At 39.1% G+C, this 18,516-nt stretch overlaps 4 protein-coding genes across 4 annotated transcripts in view; 3 read left to right on the top strand and 1 right to left on the bottom strand.

Moving 5' to 3' along the window:
- LOC144653996 (uncharacterized) lies at positions 1-2,331 on the top strand. Its single transcript, XM_078514125.1, has one exon. The coding sequence runs from the start codon at positions 203-205 to the stop codon at positions 548-550; it is 348 nt and encodes a 115-aa protein (XP_078370251.1). The 5' UTR covers positions 1-202; the 3' UTR covers positions 551-2,331.
- Positions 2,332-3,325: 994 nt separating this feature from the next.
- On the top strand, positions 3,326-5,193 carry LOC144644705 (uncharacterized). Its single transcript, XM_078504233.1, has one exon. The coding sequence runs from the start codon at positions 3,326-3,328 to the stop codon at positions 4,001-4,003; it is 678 nt and encodes a 225-aa protein (XP_078360359.1). The 3' UTR covers positions 4,004-5,193.
- Positions 5,194-8,453: 3,260 nt separating this feature from the next.
- Positions 8,454-12,454, bottom strand: LOC144654441 (protein fem-1 homolog B-like). The gene has a single exon (XM_078514598.1). The coding sequence runs from the start codon at positions 12,325-12,327 to the stop codon at positions 10,237-10,239; it is 2,091 nt and encodes a 696-aa protein (XP_078370724.1). The 5' UTR covers positions 12,328-12,454; the 3' UTR covers positions 8,454-10,236.
- A 113-nt stretch (positions 12,455-12,567) lies between these two features.
- LOC144654124 (C-myc promoter-binding protein-like) overlaps positions 12,568-18,516 on the top strand; it is a 40,219-nt gene continuing 34,270 nt past the window's right edge. Inside the window, exons 1-3 of the mRNA XM_078514226.1 lie at positions 12,568-12,727; positions 15,722-16,035; positions 17,373-17,562. Of these exons, the coding sequence (XP_078370352.1) occupies positions 15,740-16,035; positions 17,373-17,562 (486 nt within the window). The 5' untranslated portion in view covers positions 12,568-12,727; positions 15,722-15,739. The remainder of the gene's footprint in view (positions 12,728-15,721; positions 16,036-17,372; positions 17,563-18,516) is intronic.

The raw sequence follows: 18,516 nt of genomic DNA, 5'->3' as shown, positions 1-18,516 counted from the left end.
AGGTTTTAGCCATATCGAAAGCATCATCAAGACCGAATCAAGAGCTTTGGTGGACGTTTCAGGATATTTTACGCATCTGATTGTATTTTCCCAACGTCTGTTGATCCTTTACACAGATGTGATATAAGCCTTTGGGCATTTAAGCATCGATCTTGACCACAAAACACGAGGAGATTTGAACTCCGCTCGCCATATTGACATCATGACTTCGCAGCCATGGGGAACAATAACAAAACCTCCGTTCGAATTGGGCTACCAGAAGCTGAGTGAAGATGAAGTTGAAAGCATGGTAGAAAGATTAAGTAGACCAAAGACTGCACCAAAAGAAGTAACGAAGCGACCGAGGCCTGCGATCGAAAAGCGACAGCTATCCAAAGATGATATCAACTTAGTGGTTGCTAGGTTAGCGCACAAAGAAACAAACTTAGAGAAAACACCAGATACTCAACGAGTTCATCGCTACAAAAAGGAATGGGGCGCCGTGCTTAATTCGTATGCATGGAATGGTTGTAATCATCAAGCCATACTTTGTGGAGAGGAGAGCCCATGATATGAACGCAGAAAACATTAATATGTAACGTATTAATTTATTAACTAGGTTGCTATACACGCGCGCAAGTAAGAACTTTAAAACTCTTTCTTTTGAATAATTGACAGTCGCCGATGTTTTAAAAATGCCCTGTCTACATTTTTAATTTCGCAATTGCGTAAGACTTTGTTGTAATTCGCAGACACTTATCACTACTGTTTAAAAAGCAAAGACAATTTGGCGTATGACTGTATGTGTGAGCCATCTTAGTCGTGTTAATTATTAAACATTTCACAATGTAAATATTGAGCTGTTTTGCGGCGCTTTAATTCTCTTGTACATAATACTTTTAGACACAACTAACAAGCAGACGATTTTAAGAGTCGCATCTAAATGAAAAATAAATCCAGCACAGGAACAAACAGACTGCATTCGGCGCAAGCTATAAAATAACTAATAATAACGCAAAACAAAACAAGAATGGAGAGGTCATTAGGACCTGCCTGGGTATTTTTCTTATGCAAATTAAGTAAATCTCTCGGCTTACTTTATAATTCTACCCGGTATATTGTTTAGTTTTCCTTTTGATATGGTGACACACGTAAGCGCTTTTATTTAAATGAAAATTGGATTTTTCAACTGAAAGGAAGATGGCGAAAAAACCTTGGGGGACCATAACACATCCCAAAGAACGCGATCCAGACTTTCTCATGGGATACCAGAAATTATCTGGAGGTAAAATACGGCAAATGGTCGACCGGCTATACGAACCAGACTGGTCAAATCGCTCTGAGCGGAAACAATCGGCAATCGATAGACGAAGCAGAGTGGAAACGTCGGACATGGGAAGTGAAGAGATAGGGAAAATGGTGGATAGATTAACTAAAGACGGACACAAGAAAGTAACGGACTGCAATCGAACGGGATCGATGAGAGAGCAAGGAGTCGTGAACACTTATGCATGGAAAGGATGGAATTAACACGAAAATTGGTGTCCTAGGCGACCAGTGCGGAGTAATTTAATTACTGTATCGTGTTTGTGATAAACGGATTAACTTTGTTACTCAATGAGGAGGAAATTTTCGAGCAACTCGATGCGATATTGCGAAGATGACTTCATTTTGACTTTCGCTTGAGTGAAAAACACTTCATTAATCAAGTTTTTCTCTATTTTACATGTAAAGGTTTGCAAACAGGGTGCAACGTTGCCCGAAAGGCAAGTTTGTACAGTAAAGCCCAGTTAGTTTGTACGGAAACAAATGTCAGCGCTGTGAAAATTGAATCCCTAAAATACCCTGCCTAACTGGAAGAGGACTTTACTTATGTACAGGAAATTTAAGGTGTGCAGGGCCGTAGCCACAAAATAATTATGACTGAGGCAATGTCCATGAATAAATTATCTTCCTGTGTGTTTATATAATTACTTTCCCCCTCGTTAAAAAAAAAAAACTTGACGACCTCGGTTTGCCACAAAGCGGTTACGGACCTGGTGTGTAAGTTGCTTGGAAGAGAACAAAATTATATCTATGCATCGGTTTGCAAATTTTCATTGTCGATTTTGACTTGCTGACACAGAGCAATCCGTGTAAAACTGAAAACACTGCCGGCATGTAATACCGGCTTTTATGCGCAAGCAGCTACACTCGTAGACTTGCACCAAGTCGCTTACAAGATCGATTGGAAGTCTGTGGGAGAAGTTACAGTATTGACGAACAGCTATATTCTCCTGAGCTTAGCAGCACATTGTCAGAACCTGAGTGTCAAAGAAAAAAGTGATGAAAATAAAGAAAATAATCAACTAGGATTTGTCATTATTTTTTTTGTCCAGTGTTGGCAAACACATATTCTCAGAACTGACAAGTCGAGCTTCAGAGAATCGGGAAACAGAAACGGAATTGTAAAATGTTTGCACATACTGTTGGCAATTATATATTTTCGGAAATATTATTCCGTCTCTTGTACATGTTTACCAGCATGTTGTAATAAAAGCTTTCTCGCTTCATTACTAGATTCTGTTTTATAAAATGTGTTAAAGTCGAGATTAGAATCATTTTCCGTTTTTACAAGTACATATGAAAATTAATGAGACAGCTATTTTACAGGTCAATTCCAATTATAATATTTCGTGAAATAGTTTATTGCTCCTACAAATGATACAATAACTCCATTTAAAATTTATAATTAGGGAAATCACGTTATCCCAATTGGCGATTATTTTCTTTTGCACTTTTTGGTCAAGGGCAACAACAATTATTTGCTCGTACAGTTCTCAATATAACTGTTTCAATTCAAGTTTTTATGATAGATATGCATACATATTAAAATAAATTGGAGAGCTTGTTGCCCAAAACACCCTGACAATTACTTAACTTTTCCAGATTAGAACAGCTTGTAATTGGGCAAAACAGTTTTGTCTTTTTAAACAATAAAATTAAAGCTAATTTAAGTTCAGGAAAAATACCATTGATTTTTTTTTTTCAAACATTATTAATAAATTCCAGTCATATCAGCTTATTATACATATGTTGGTAAACCCTTTAATACTGTATTCGCTGTATCTGCAATAAGCTATGCCCAAGCATAGTTTTTTTTTCTAACATGTTTTTAGATTCAGTGTAACAATCTTTTATCTTTCACCTGCGGACTTCAATTAAAAATACATAGCTTTCGTTTGTGTTGTTCCATTTAACTGGGTATTTCAGCCCAATGACTGATCATTAACGAGATTGCGGTCATTACAAAAATTGCTACATAGAAAACGAAAATTTTCACCTGCTTTTAATAAATGAACTGAGGATGGCGTTTGCTTGCGAGTCGTGCATGCCTGCGCAAGATACCGTTTACTCTCAGATAGAAAATCTTCATAGAAGACTTAATCGAACCAACGAATTGCTACATTTGTCTCATAGAAGCCGTGAAAATGAACTCCGTCACCGCGACAAGCTATCGTGCAAACTAAAATCTATCGAGGACAGTGTGCTGGAAAGCGTTCATAAAAAAGGTCGAGATCGAGCAAGGGTGAAAAAGCGACAGTTATCAAAAGAGGAGAACTTTCGTTCTTTTGTAAAATGGAGAAAACAACTATGGGTCGTACTGGATGCTCTCGACGATGCCACAGATTATCTTTCGAGCGTCAATACCAGAAGTGCAAGACGCGCAATCGGCGAATTACAAGAGCTAAAAGATGATATCACTGCAAGCCTTATCGAGACCACTAACTGGATGTCGAGCGGGGAAGCTGAAAACCTGGTGCGAATGAACACGGTTGGCCGCTACCGTGATCTACGATCTCCAAAGAGGAGTCTGGAAGCGATTGTGAACGAGGCGGAACATATCAGACGTATTTCGCATAATGTGTCAGCTGAAATGAAGTATGAGCTGCAGGGACTGAAAAGCGAATGCGTTGCCATGGCGAAGGACTTGGTTGCGCTAAACCGAATCTTAGAGGAACAGAAGCGTGCATTGATTGAATAAAGGGTTCTTGTTAAAGAAGTTAGTTAGCAAAATTACCAAGAAGGACAACTGTCAAAATAATCATTAATTGTTTTGAGGTACATGTACAAAAATTCATTCTAAAAGTGGTATTAAAAAAACAAAGATTAGAACGAACTTAAAAAATTTAGTAGGGTACGTACAATTACAGTGTCATGTAGGGCCTCGAAGCTGAAAATCAATGGGTAATTTTAATCTTGCTTTATTTTTCAGCACTTTAATTCAGACAACTCATGTAATTCTCTGTTATACGGCTTGAAAAATATTAGGTGAGTTTTCAAGCAAAATGCGGGGAAGCGTTAATCTAACTGAATAGATCGAAACTTACTTAATCGTCTTCGTCAACTTTTATTTCGGTAATTTTAATTTTGCTTTATTTCCCGGCACTTAAATTCTGACCACTCATTTAAGTCTCTGATCTTCCGCTTGAAAAAAATGAGTTAGGTTTCCAAGAGAAATTCGGGAAAGCTTTAATTTAACTGAATAGTTCGACAACTTACTTAATACTCTACCGTTCCTTGTGGAACATAGGTATTCAACTAGCGCTCGCCACCTAACCCGAATGGCTGGATCAAAGACACGTCTATATACACCAAGCATTTTCATAATGGAATGTAATCCAATATTTATTGGCACTCTTTTTAAACTCCTTTTTTAGTTTACAATTATCTTGTTCTTTAACTTGCACAGTACAGTATGGCAAGATTCCTGTTTTTAGGTACAGTAATGCAAGTAGAGTAACAGTATTAGTGTAACTAACAGAACTATTTTAACGATACAGTGTTTTCTCTCTGTCTTTCCTGTCTCTTTCTTTTGTTTTGCTTTCTTTTTGTTAACAATAATAAAAAGGTTCCAGTTTTGTTTGATATAGTTATATAGTTTAGGACAATGATAAAAGATTGGTAAATATAATCGAATCTGATAAGACATACACCGTAAAATTCCGATAGCCAGCCCCAGGCTTAGTTTTTTTCGAGGGTACGAGAGGTAGGGAGGGTAGGGAGGGTTTGGGAAAAAACGTGAGAGGCGAGTCGGGAAGGTGGTGAGAGTTAAAGGGAAATGGAAGGGATGTAGGGGAGTTCTAGGCGGAGTTGGAGAGGGGTAGAGGGGGTGTTCGGGAGTTGTACGGGAAATATGAAGGGGTAGAAAGGGGAAAGGGAGGGGGAAGGGAGGAGGAAAGGAAGACAAACAAAAGTGGGGTGTAAGAGGAAAAGATGATACAGGGAGATTTGGGGTGAAGCTAGAGGGGAAGGGGGATGTGGTACTTTGGGAATTTGAGATTGGGAGACGGGGAGGTTTGCGTTGAGGGAAGTGGAAGTTGGATGAATTTTATCGAAGGGGTTTTTGTGTACAAGACTTGGGGGGAGATACATCTTAAAGGATGGTGTGTTCTGGGGTGTGGGAAATTATGTTTGACGGGATTTTTGTGTCTCACGATTAGGCGGGGATAAAAAGATTTTTGCGGGGGATTAGGGCTTACTATCTTAAATTTACGGTGTATATTGTTATCAAAGTTGTTTTAGAAAAGGTGTGGCCGGGTTAACTTAAACAACCCATAGGCTGCTACAGCGTCAAGCACCATAATACGCCGATCTTGAGAAATCGACAAACTCGAGCTCCTGTTGTATAACGTAGTGCATTTCTTGTCGCTGCGTCAGGCATTTTCTCGTCTGGCGGCGCCTCCGCGGCCTCGTTTTTGTTTTCCATTCTTTTCATCTTTTCTTTCATCTCTGTGAGCTCTGAGAACAGCTTGGCTTGTATTTGTGCATCCTTTCTCGCTATCTCTCTTTCCGCTTGGGCTTTCTGCTCAAATCTTCTCACATCTGCTCGTGCCTGCCTGCAAATCTCATCAATATTGTCTAAGTCATCGCACGTACTTGTCGACTCGTCTCTCCAGTTCGTCTAACTGTCGTTGCAGTTGGTCCGCAGTGCTTTCTACTTTTTCAGGTGAATAACTTGACTTCGATTCCGATTCAGTTTCAACGACAGCATCCATTAATAAATCAGCCAACAGAACATTAGGATCCATTTCGCTTGTGTCTCAGGCTACCGGTCGGTACAAATTACTGAATCTGCTGATCGCGAAAATTGCAGCTAGCAAGTCGCTTGCAAAACGTATGCTTTCAACTTTCCGCACAATTTTCGCTTGCATTTGACGTAACAATTGAGTTTTCGTTCATTATTGGAGATAGCGCGCGCTTCTTTCGAACGGACAAAGTAATTAGTTTTTAATTAAAGAAACTAAGATGCGCTGCTTCGGCGGGTGATTGACGAAAACACTTAGTAGATTATTAGCTGGAAGTTTCATAAGTAAATTAACCGCCTTAGCGCATTTGGAAAAGCTGACGTTTCGAGACGTTAGCAACGCGTCGGAGCAAAATAGGGGATTTTCTATTTCGTGGGTTGTGAGTTAGTTGAAGTGGTAAGCATAGAAACAGAAAGGTTTTGTTAGAAATGAATTAGTAAAATTAATTAAACAGGAAGTGTTCCATGATTTCAAGGGAAGTGAAGGTCCTGATTTGAAATGATAAATCTTTTTTTTTATTTTAAATTTTAATTAAAAAATTTGAAAATATATTTTTTTTTTTTTTTTCGCTGGGGGGCCCATGCTTAGTAAACGCCCGTAATACGTCAATCTTTTTTCTTATACGTTTTATAACATCTTTTAAACTTTTTTTAGACTTCTTAGATTAGTTACAAATCGCTTTTTTTAGTAATATTTTTCTTATTAACTTGTCTCGCAACATTTTTACACTGCAAGTTGTAAAGTGTTTTGCAGGTGGTATTGCAAGGGAAAATTCTCCATTTCCCGCCCGCCCCAAAATCCCTAATCCAAAAAAAAAAAAAAAAAAAAAAAAAAAAAAAAAAAAAAAAAAAAAGGGGAAAAATTGGGAAAAAAAAAAAAAAAAAAGGATATAAAAAAAAAAAAAAAATAAAAAAAACTTTCGCGGGAAAAGACACGACATGACAGCAAAGTGGCAACATGTTGCAACAACGTTGAACTCATGTCTACTGCGCGTAACATGTTGCCGCGACTTGCAACACGGATGGTAATGCGCGCAATAACACTTTACAACTTGCAATGCAACAACAATGCTGCGGGACAAGCTGAAAGAAAATGTTGCCCGTATTATTGGGCCTTTTTAAAAAAGTAGGCGTGAAAATTTTATGATTACTACGCAGCGATTTGCCTGGTATTTATATTCGAATAGAATGTATGACCTAAACGCTGTAATTTGTATGTAATTCATGATGACCAGTGTTTTAAAGTGCGTGAGTAGTTTTCGCAAGCTTTTTTGTTCAAATGCACCACGACAGTCAGCGCTCGCAAGAGTTTAAGAAAAACAAGCGTGGTGCCGAATTATAAAAGTCACAATTACAACTGGGGTTGCTCTTGATGGATTGCAAAGCGTAATTAAAATTTTCCCCTTTATTGAAAGTTTAAAGTCTGCTGCATTTCCCTGGGGCGCTTCCCAAACTTCACTGTGAACTATTTCCTTTTGCTCTTGCCTGGATCTTGGGCCATCTGTTCTCTGCGGGTTTTTTTTCCAAGAAAGAATCTGCCTTTTGGTGCTCTGGACCGTGAGACTTCACTCTTCAGACCCTGGGTCAGTTGCTGTCGTCCCAGGGGATCAGAGCAGCACCGTCCGTCTGGTCGGCTTATGAGACAGTTCTCTGAATGTGACTGTGGTAGACATGCTGGCCTTATGGCTAGTGACTTGGACATTTAATAATAGGGATCTGGGTTGAATCGAGCCCTGTTTGGAATCCGTGTTGTGTCCTTGGCTAGACACTTAATTCCTAAGGCAATTTGTTCCACCCAGGGGTACTAAGAGTAATTGATTCTTGACAAAATCATTAATGCTGTGGGCGAGAGGGAAGGGCTGGGGTGCATGGGTAGTTGCAATCCTGGCCAATAGTCTAGAACAATAAATTAACCTTTTGCCAACAAATGGTCTTTGTCATTAACCTCCCTTCCCCCCTCCCCCCTCTCTCCCCCTCCCCAATGCAATGTTGATTGATTGCTTTTCTAATAAGCCCAATATTCCAACATTGCATTAGGAGGGGGGTTTGGAAAATTGATCTTTTTCAAAATAGTTTGCTGCTAAGGTAGTTGTGGGAGGCGCGGTGGCCTAATGGTTAGCGCGCTCGACTCCGAGTCGAACGGCCTGGGTTCGAGGACTGGCCGGGGCGCTGCGTTGTGTTCTTGGGCAAGACACTTTACTCTCATAGTGCCTCTCTCCACCCAGGTGTATAAATGGGTACCGTCGAATTTACTGTTGGGGGGGGGGGGGTAATCCCTGCGATGGACTGGCATCCCATCCAGGGGGGGTAGCAATACTCTCAGTCGCTTAATGCTATGGAAACTGGGATAAGCTCTGGCTGTATGGGCCTCATGGCTCGGAGACAGACTTAACCTTTTTAAGGTCACATAACACACATTTGACATTTCATGTTACATTACACGTTATACCTAATATGTCTTTTGTATAAATCTCCTCATCTCTAATGTCACAAACATACCATACATTACTTCAAAATAGCTAATGAAATTTAGTTGTCTACATTTCTAACACTTACAATTTTTTTATCTTTATAAAAATAGCCCATCATAGCGTACTGTTATTTATTTGTTCATATGTGGGTTTGTTTATTACCTTTTGATAACCTCTTTATTGGAAATCCAGTTGTTTTAGAAGTATCATCACCTAAGAACCAGCTTAGTCCCCAGGGAATTCTTCCTTGTTTTTGGATGACCATTCAAAGTCTGCAAATCCTCTTCCGTGATATTACCGTTCATAATAGAGTTCAGGCTCTGCTTAGATGATAATGCTTGGGGACTACATGTAGGCTGAAAGCAACCTACATCATTATAATGGCTTGCCATGTGTGGCTACCTGAGCAGGCAAGATGGGGCAATCTTGTCTGCTTGGAATTGCCTAGTGTCCCTTGATAAAAATGTTTTAACATTAAAATTAAAATTGTCCTACTTAAATCTGGATTTTTTTTGCTTGATATTGGACCTGTAGTGCTTCTCCGCCCATAAACACACAAAAAATGTACACAATTACTATTTCTTGAAATTTTGGAAAAATGCGATGATGTCAAATTCCCAGCATGGACTGACAAGCAACAAGAAACCATCCAAAGTTTGCTTCTAAAATCCCTTTGAGGCTGATCATTGGAGGGTGGGGGGGGGGGAGGGGAGGAGCTCCTTTATGAACATGATGGGATGATCGAAATAAATTTTGCAAGGAACTCCAACCACCATTGTTTTGGGCAAGGCTCAAGTCATCATACATGTAGCTTAAGTTCTGTTATTAAGTTACCAGTATTAATATTTGTACTGAACTCTGTATGAGATACTGCATAATTAAGATCAATGTCTAAGTGTTTTCTAAGCAACAGAAAATAATGATAAAATACAAATACACTTAGATAACACCCTGTAGAAAGTGGTGCATAAAAAAAAACATATTTTAAAACCCTTAAATGAGCTAAACTCAGTACATTTCCATAAGTGCTGGACTCTGGCTTGAACAGTGCACAGGTTTGAGCCTCGACTGGAGTCACCATTTGTTATGTTGTGTTCTTTGGTAAGACTCTTTAAGGTAAACTACCCTTGCAGCGCCTCTTTTCATCTAGGTAAATGATACCAGCAAATTTTGTGCTTGGAGTAACCCCACTCCTACTTGTGGATGGGATTACCCCCAGCATATTTACTACTGGGGGTAGCCAGTAGTACACATAAACCATTGCGTACCGCTGGCCCCTAGGGTTCCCCCATTTACAATGTACTACATCCTCCCTCTCCAGGGGGCTTCAGCTAACATCAAGGCTTTCCAAGGGGATAAGCCGTGTCGCAATGTCACATGTTTCTGAGAACTTATGTTGCCTAGCCAACAGCTGTAAAAGTCGCTGTCATTTTTCCTGCTATTGTGTTGCTGTTGCATTGTCGCATTTCAGTGCCAAAATGATGGCGTTTGTCACTGTTAAAATGTTCCTGTGTTGCCTAAGTATTTCGGGTCTTGTCGCTTGCCGCTTTTTACCCCTTGGAAGGCCTCAACATACATGTTAACAAATCTAAAAGTCATTCCCTTTGCTTCTGTAAAATGTACATGTACATATAGCAAATCTATTGACACCTCTGTGTTGTGTACACGTTCACTTGTACATGAAATTGACAACTCAAAATGAATATAACAGCCTTTGTTTTACAATTTTTGCAGAATTCCTTTTGTAACTTCAGACACTGCCACATCAACTGGCTTTTCTCCTGCTGAATTTTTTACATCTAATTTTGCACCATTTTGAAGGAACCAGTCGATGTACTCCTTTCCACAATTTTCTTTGAAATCTTCTGGAACGATAGCCAATGACGAGTTGACTGCTACAAGAACATGAAGGGGGGTATTTCCTGCCCTGTCCTGTGAGTTGATGTTTGCTCCACATTGTAGAAGAATTTCCAGGACTTTTTTGTTGGGCACTTTGAATATTCCTTTGATGGAGACTTTGTTGTGAACTTCGATAATCGAATCCCAGACTGCTAGATGAAACAGGTCAGAGCCAAGCGAGTTCCGCAAGTTCAGATCCACCATATCTTTGATCATGTCAGACTTCTTCTTGGCTTCTTCATCACTGTCAACATCCACATTGCACAAGATACAGATGAAATAAAAAGCCAGAAGTAGATCACGATCAAAAGCCCATTCACGTTCTTGAAGTTCAAAGTGAGAAACACCTTGCTCTTCTCTTTTCTGTGCCACATGCGCAAGCCAAGCCAATATAAACTGATAGGCTGGCTCAAGTTCGGCAATCTTCAACTGGGCCTTGGTTTCAATCATGCCTGCAAGGTGCTCAAGGAATCTTCTCAGGATTTCTCTGCTTTCAAGAGAAGATATCAACTTGAATGACAAGGCGTGGCTATAGAAGGTAGCCGCCTTCTTAAGGTCACCCTTATGGGCTAAAACCACGGCTTTGTGTAAAAGTGGTTGGAGGATTTCTGATGAGTGAAGACCTCCAAGGACTCTATCTCTGATAATGAAACCCTCCGTGCGAATGGCTTCATTGTTGGTACTCAGTGCCTCAAGTTCTTCAATGCCTTGACTTTCCACTTGATTATTGTAAAGAGCCAAAGGGGGCTTCACGTTTTGCTTTACAATATTTGCAGGAGGGCTAAAACGCTCTTTCATTGCTCTCAACATTAGTTGGTATCCTTGCTGGATAGGTGTGTTATCAACATCATCACTGTCCTCTTCCTCACTCTGTCCTTCGCTGGGATACTCAATGTCTTCTATGTAAATAAGTGTTGCATGGGATGCACCAAGAAGATCCAGTGCATCAATCTTCTGCTCTCTACTACAATCAGGTTGTGAAATTATCCACTCAACAACATCATCGTGACATCCACAGCATGCTCGCTGCAGGGGGGTCAGCCCCTCTGCATCAACTGCTTCTAGCCGAGCTCCATGCTTAACTAACTCCTTTACCGTTCCCAAACATCCCTTTTCTGTGGCAAAATGCAGTGCGGTAGAACCATGGGAATTCTTAGCATTAGCGTCTGCACCTTTATCTAGTAGGTACATTACCAGCGATGGGTCCTTAAATCCAGACAAGGCTGCTGCCATCAGAGGAGTGTTGCCATGTCGACCAGCTTCCTTAACGTCAGCTCCATTTTCCACAAGGTACTTCACAAGTTCAAGCTGGTGGGGCACATCCGGTTTCCCAAGAAGTACTTGACGTGCTCTGTTTGAATGGAAATGTTCACATGCCATGAATAGCGGGCTGGAACCAACTCTTGATTTGTGGTTGATATTCGCCCCATAGCTCACAAGAAGCTTAACAAGGTCAAGTTTACACCATGCGGCGGCACACCACAAAGGGGTCACGTCTTCGCCAATCTCATAGCCAAAACAACAGGTCTTCACATTGTCATCTTTATAGACACCAACTAAAACTGTTCCTCGCTCTTCAATGTCAACAAGCTTCTCTTCAATAAGATTTTTGGCCAAATCCACGTGACCACACACAACAGCCAATAGAAAAAGACTGCTTTCTTCCCCTTTGTGTGGATACCCGAGTTTTGTCTTCAAAAGCTGCTTTCGTTCCTCAAAGGTCAAACGGTGGTTTTCGAACAAAGGAAACAGCGATTGCCCCGCAATTACCTTTTCGATCGCCTCGCGTTCTATTTCGCTTCGTTGACTTTTGTAGTCGAAGGTCTTGATGTGGTTCGAAAATTCTAAACTGATCATTTTGGAGTTAGTTTTCGTGCAGAAACAACGTGTAATGAGCGAAGCAATTCGCATAAATTCTTCCCACGTGTCACCAGCTGATACCAGAGTTAATTTGCAATTCAAATAGATTTGACACTAGTGCCAAAATACGCAAAATGTTTCCGGTATTCAGACAAAATGTCAGACGAGTCATGAGCTTGTCATGTGATACGAAAGTCACTCATCACTCCACCCCTGTAAGTAAGAATAAAATCCCTTCACTACCCCTAGAGGAACAGCAATTTCCGGGGACTTTGTAGCCTCGCTTCCGCTCGATTTGTTGTTCTGTGGGTTGTAGCTCCTCGTGGCGTGAACCCTCTGACTTTTATCGTCTTTTTACGTTGAGAAAATCGCCCCTTTTGGGAAGGACTGGCAGCGGAGAATGTGGAGATAAATACAATGGACGAAGAGATTATTTTTGAAACGCAGTAAGGTACGTCTGCTCGCTAAATAAAAACGTATTGATATCATAGTAACTACGTTTTCCATCAGACGGCGCGCAATCTATTTACGTGTAGCCGAAGTGTGCGTTCGTTCTTTTTCATTCATTGATGCTTTAAGTTACTTTCGTGAATGAAAATGTACATTGCTTAAATTAATTTAGATAGCTGATGGCGAAATTCGAGCGACTTGATATCTGATGAACTAACTGAACTCGATCGGAGTAGAATTCGATAGCTAGACGACGCTGTCCTTAATTGATTTCTAATTTCCAACTTGTGTTATTATTACTGCGTTTTGGCAAACTGTGGTCTCGTGAAAACCGATGTAAATTTTCCTTGAGTATTTTGTGACTTCGACGTTAATTTCCAAGAGGAAGATCGTTTATTGTAACAAGAATTGATGCCTTGAAACCCAAGATAAATGCTATTAAAATCATTGCAATTGTCGGCTACACACCCAGACAGAATTTCATATCCTGCGTACGTATTTGATTCTGATCTGAAATCAGCAAATTCCCTCTTCCTTTTCATTCGCGAAACTCTCGTTATATTGCTTTCTGTAACGGTTTACTGTGAGGGATAAATTTAAACTTTATCTTGCAAAGCTAAGCCGTTCTTTTTAACTTACTGTAAATTTGTGCCTTGTGTAATACGTCGGAAGAAATTGTGACAATTGCATGTTGAAAGCTCGAACAGTTTCGAACGACGTGTCAAGCTATTAGAACCATACGTCTTGAACTATTTTCGCTGTAGATCTTGGTCGTTTAATGAAAGGCTGTGGTTGACGTTAAAATACGATTTTAACCGGTAGATTTCAGCCGGTGTTTTTCACTGCAGGAGGTATCGGGTCACGGAATGCAATTTCGTCATAGTTGAGATTTCACTTGTGAAAGTAGAAGTCTCGAGAAGTCAGAAATTAAAATTCTTGTAACTTTCTCCTTTATCCATTTCTGAAGCGCAACATTTGGTTACATAATGTAAAATATCCACCTTTTTATCTTATCAAAGTGTTGTCTAGATATCATTAACTTCAATTGTAATATACTGAAAAAACACGTTTCAAATTGTTGTTTCACTTTCATGCTAATCGAAAGTACTTCCGGTGTGATTCACATTTACACGCTAACAGGAAACTGTCAGAAATTACAGACCATGTACCGATTTAGTCCAAACAATTGCTTTTTGTGTACACATGTACTTGGTCAAATTTAATTGTCATTGTTTTTGAAAAATACTGTTGATTGCTTGTCTCTGTGTGTAAGTTTATTTGTACATTTCCATAAATTAGTACCATCTACATTGTTCTGAACAATAAAAATTAACAATGAGTCAACTGACAGTTGACTCATTGTTAATTTTTATTATCATTAAACTGGGTGTAAACTTGAATGGTTAATGACTTGCATTGTACACCTGTATCTTTAAGTGAGCTACTTTAATCTAAAAAAAAGAAACAGGGCTCTTGTAAAAACACTACAAATGCCATAAAAATGCTTTGTTCCTGCATACCAGTCAGTAGGAAAAATGCAAAATATCCTTTTCAAAACGCTGTACAAAAATGTAAAAATTAGCACTTTGCATACAGCTGCACATGTAGCTTTATGATTCGTGCAAAACAAGTTGCTAAAAGTTCAAATTTAAAGATTAATGATTTCAAGTATGAATTTTTTTCACATGTAATTGTATGCAAGTATCTGGTGTGCATATATATATATATTAGATTATAATAATTTTAATATTTGATTCCCTTCCCTTTGATATTGCTGATGCTAGCAGTATGCAAGACACTTATCACATAATTATGAACCTAGTAAATGGCCTAGCTCACCAAGAGTCTTGTACATGTAGCTCAGTAGTTAGAGTGCCCAACCAGTATCTGGGAGGCCATCACTTTGGTTCCCGCCGGGAACTCAGTTTTTTTCTTTGTCCCAAGTTTATGACAAATGAACATTTCATCTTCATCAACAATGTTAATAGTTTTACAAAAAGAGAGTCTTCAAATTGTACAAATTTCAAGAAATAAAAACTGAAGATCTATTTACTATCATAATGTGAAAAGGGCTGTCTCAACATGTACTTTGAAAGGGACTAGGTCACAGTATTTTAGGTAATTCTATTTATTTTGGTTAATTAAGAGCTCTAGAATTTTAATTGGCAGAGCAAACGTCTTTTATTGGCAAACTCATGACCACATAACAAATAAGGATGATTTTCGAGCATTGTAAATGACACTTTCATACAAATTGTGATAAACTTGAAAAACATTGGGCTGACGTTTTTCAAGTTTATCCGAACTCAATCCGTTTTAATCTTCTCGAAATTTGCCCATCCATGTCCCTTTTTGGCCTTTCTGTCTTTCTTTTGCGTCCTCCTACAGTTTTAAGTCGTTATTGTGATATTTCAGTTAATTCTGTGAACAGTTGGTCAGTGCCAAAATTGCCTAAAATTGCGTGACATAGCCCCTTTAAAAACTGATAGATTCAAGTTGACTTACAGTATTTCACTAAACAAATTGTTCTGACCAGAGTCTGGACATTGGCTGGTCAGGTCTGTACATGTACATATCTTAATAAATAACATATACAAAACCCGCGGTAAAACTATTTTTTTTTGTTTTTTAAAGGTTTTTTTTTTTTTGGGGGTTTATTTTTATTTTTGTAAAGGTTTTTTTTAATTTTTTTTTTTTTTTAAGATTAAAATTTTTTTTTTTTTTAAAAAAAAAAAAAATTGTTTTTTTTTTTTATTTTTAAAAATTTATTTATTTATCCCCATTTACAAAAAAAAAAAAAAAAAATAACCCCCAAACCCCCAAAATTATTTTTTTTTTAAAAAAAAATAAAAAAAAAAAAATAAACCCAAAAAAAAACAAAAATTTTTGAAAAATCTTAAATTTTGGGATATAATAAAAAAAAATTTCTCCAGAAGGTTCTTAAAAACCTAGGTTCTTACACGCGGGTTTTTACTGTACTTTTTACTTATTATAGGGATGATGTCTCAAGAGTATGGTTGACCGTGAGAAGCCCCAGCGAGTAGGCGACTACTTTGTAGTAGCAGGCCTCGGCAATGGCGAGTCCAGTAATGCCATTCAGCTTGATGACGACAGACACGTTTTGGAGCCAATCACAGATGTTACTGTGATATTTCCGAGTTTGGGTGAAAGGCCGCCCAAGGGTTACAAATGTATAGACAAAACACCAGCAGGCTTTCCAGCAAATCTCAACCATGGATCAATAAGGCAGCCATCATGTTTCCTTTGTGTTCGCAGAGGAACAGACAGGCCTCCACTAACTGATATTGGGTGAGAAATTAATTGATGTTAGTAACTGACAATGCACGCATTGCAGACCTTTGATATGGCAGTGGGGCCTCAACTGGATATAACAAAGGTCCGAGGGACTGGCAATACATGTTCTCTGTAACAAGGTTTCATCATACCTGGGTTGTTTCCATATATTTTACTGTTAGGGGAATGAAAAAATATTGTTCAGGGCGTAAAATTAACTTTTTTCCTCAGTAGCCACTTGGCTCCTAAATATACCAAAATGGTAGCCAATCCCAAAAATTTGGTCGCCATTTTTTTTAAAAAAAGAAATAAAACACTTTTCATTCTGTCATTTTACTAGATAGACCCTTTAAAACAGATTATTTTAATCACATTTGCATTTATTTCAATTTCCAATGGCTTTTTGTGCACAAGAACTGGGAAGACTTTTGGTGACATTACATGAAGTTCCAGAGGAAACCGCTGACCGTATCAAAATAGGCGCATGTGCTACCTACTGTACGCATCGAACACTACACGATGTTTGGCTGTTAATCGGCGATGTTTTTGGCTTCATTTGTGGATTTAAACATTTTGAGTTGAGCCATTTTGCCTTGTAAACTTCAATAACAATACAGAGAACAAAGATAGAAAGCAAATTTAATGTGTGGCTATTTTGTGTGGCTGAGTTAAAACTGAAAAAGGAAGTTGCCCGCCCAAAATAACAACGCTCGATTGCAAACGATATCAAAGGTTTTCCTACAGGTAAATTACCTTCAAAACTAATATATTTAGCTGAAATGTAAGATCTTTAGATGAAGCGAGAGGTTATTTTGTACTTTGCTCACCCTGTGCGATTTTTTTACAAGTTATGCAGTTTTTGATTAATTAAGCGATCCGATGCGATTTGAGGTCGATTATGCGAATTCTGGTCGCCAATTTGGCGATCAACTTTCAGGATTTGGTCGCCAAAGTGAAAAATTTAGTCGCATTGGCGCCTGTATTAGGCGCAATTTGACGCCCTGTTGTTGTTATACCGAGGACTTCATTATGTAGAGGTTCGCTAAATCAAGGTTCCACCGAGACTAAAGATTATTATGTAGCTCAGTTGCCCCTCTGACATTACAGACTTATACAGAATACTTCATACTTTAAAATTTGATAATACTCTCTCCCCCCCTCCCATCGAAAATAAGCCCCCTCTCCCAAAACTCGGACCCAGAAAATCTTTCCTGAAATAAGGCCTCCTGTATAAACTTGTATGTCCCTTAGTTATAGCTCTTGAATTATGAATTCAAAGCAATAATTTAAAAGGTACTATTGACATTATTGTCTCAGAACTAATGCTTAAAAAAATTACAATTTCATCCTAGTGTCCTGTATGAAGGAAAAGAGCGATTAATGGCAGGATGTGACATCATTGTTTATACGGAGACAGGAAAATCAGCCAATGTCAATAACAGTGGTGGAAATAGAACATTCATCACATATCGTCGAGCACCACAGAAGATGGCACACTCCTCCCTGGCAGTCACAGAGATTTGTGTTATTATAGCAAGCAAGGTAATAAAATGAGCAGTTGAAGTTACTAGATTTGTTGTGAACTGAATACTTTGCTTACCCTCGGATTTCTAGTTGAGTAGCTTAATTAGGGCCAATTCTTTTAATTGGGACTATGCTGTCTATTCTTATTCCGGTTTATGAACAGCAGAATACACGGACAATTCCCAAAAGAACACATATTCAAAAAAACGGAATACTGGTGGCGGAGTTGACCTGAGAACTATTGTATCTGCACACACGCGAGTTGTGAACGACCTGGGGCGGCTGGGGTGGCCGGCCGCGTATGCCTTCCTGCCAAAACTATCCCAAAAGAATGTATATTCTTCCTATTCCGAGTAAACCATATTCCATTCATTCTGCTCTTAGGAGCAGAGTGAACGAAATACATGTAGTATTCCGTTCATTTCGAAAATGGAATAGGTCCCAAAAGAATGCGATCACCGTCTGTTCCGAGTATTCCCATTCCGGAATAGTCCCAAAAGAATGCGCCCTTTGCTAATGTTTCTGAGCATTCCCACCAAACCTAGACAGTACTGTACATCAGGTACATGTAAATACCAGACCACAACACCAGAACTCCGTGCCTTACTCTTAACGATAAGTTTGTGGGTTCTTTAATATCCCCTGCTGACCATAAAGGTAACACCGAAGATGAAGGAGACAGGGCTCACGGTTTATTGTTCTTATCTGAGAAGAATAGAACATCTAGCCATTTGCAGATGTCATTGCAAAGGCAGCATGTTCTCCTCAGTTATTTTAAGACCCTGAGTGTTGGTCCAGTCTGGGCCGGAGTCGAAACCCAAGACCTCCCAAGCAGCAGTCTGGCGCTCTACCAACTGAGCTAACTGATCGGCAGTTGTAATCACTGCTTAAGATAAGATTAGGCTTAATGATTAGAAAATGCCAGGTTGTGTCATCTACATGTGCCATGTACAGTGTGGGTAGGTACAGTGT

The sequence above is a fragment of the Oculina patagonica genome, chromosome 1 (assembly GCF_052425735.1).
Source record: "Oculina patagonica isolate OP01 chromosome 1, crgOcupat, whole genome shotgun sequence".
In the NCBI taxonomy this organism is placed as follows: Eukaryota; Metazoa; Cnidaria; class Anthozoa; order Scleractinia; family Oculinidae; genus Oculina; species Oculina patagonica.
Note: the sequence above shows the minus strand (reverse complement) of the source record. Positions and strands in the feature narration are given on the sequence as shown.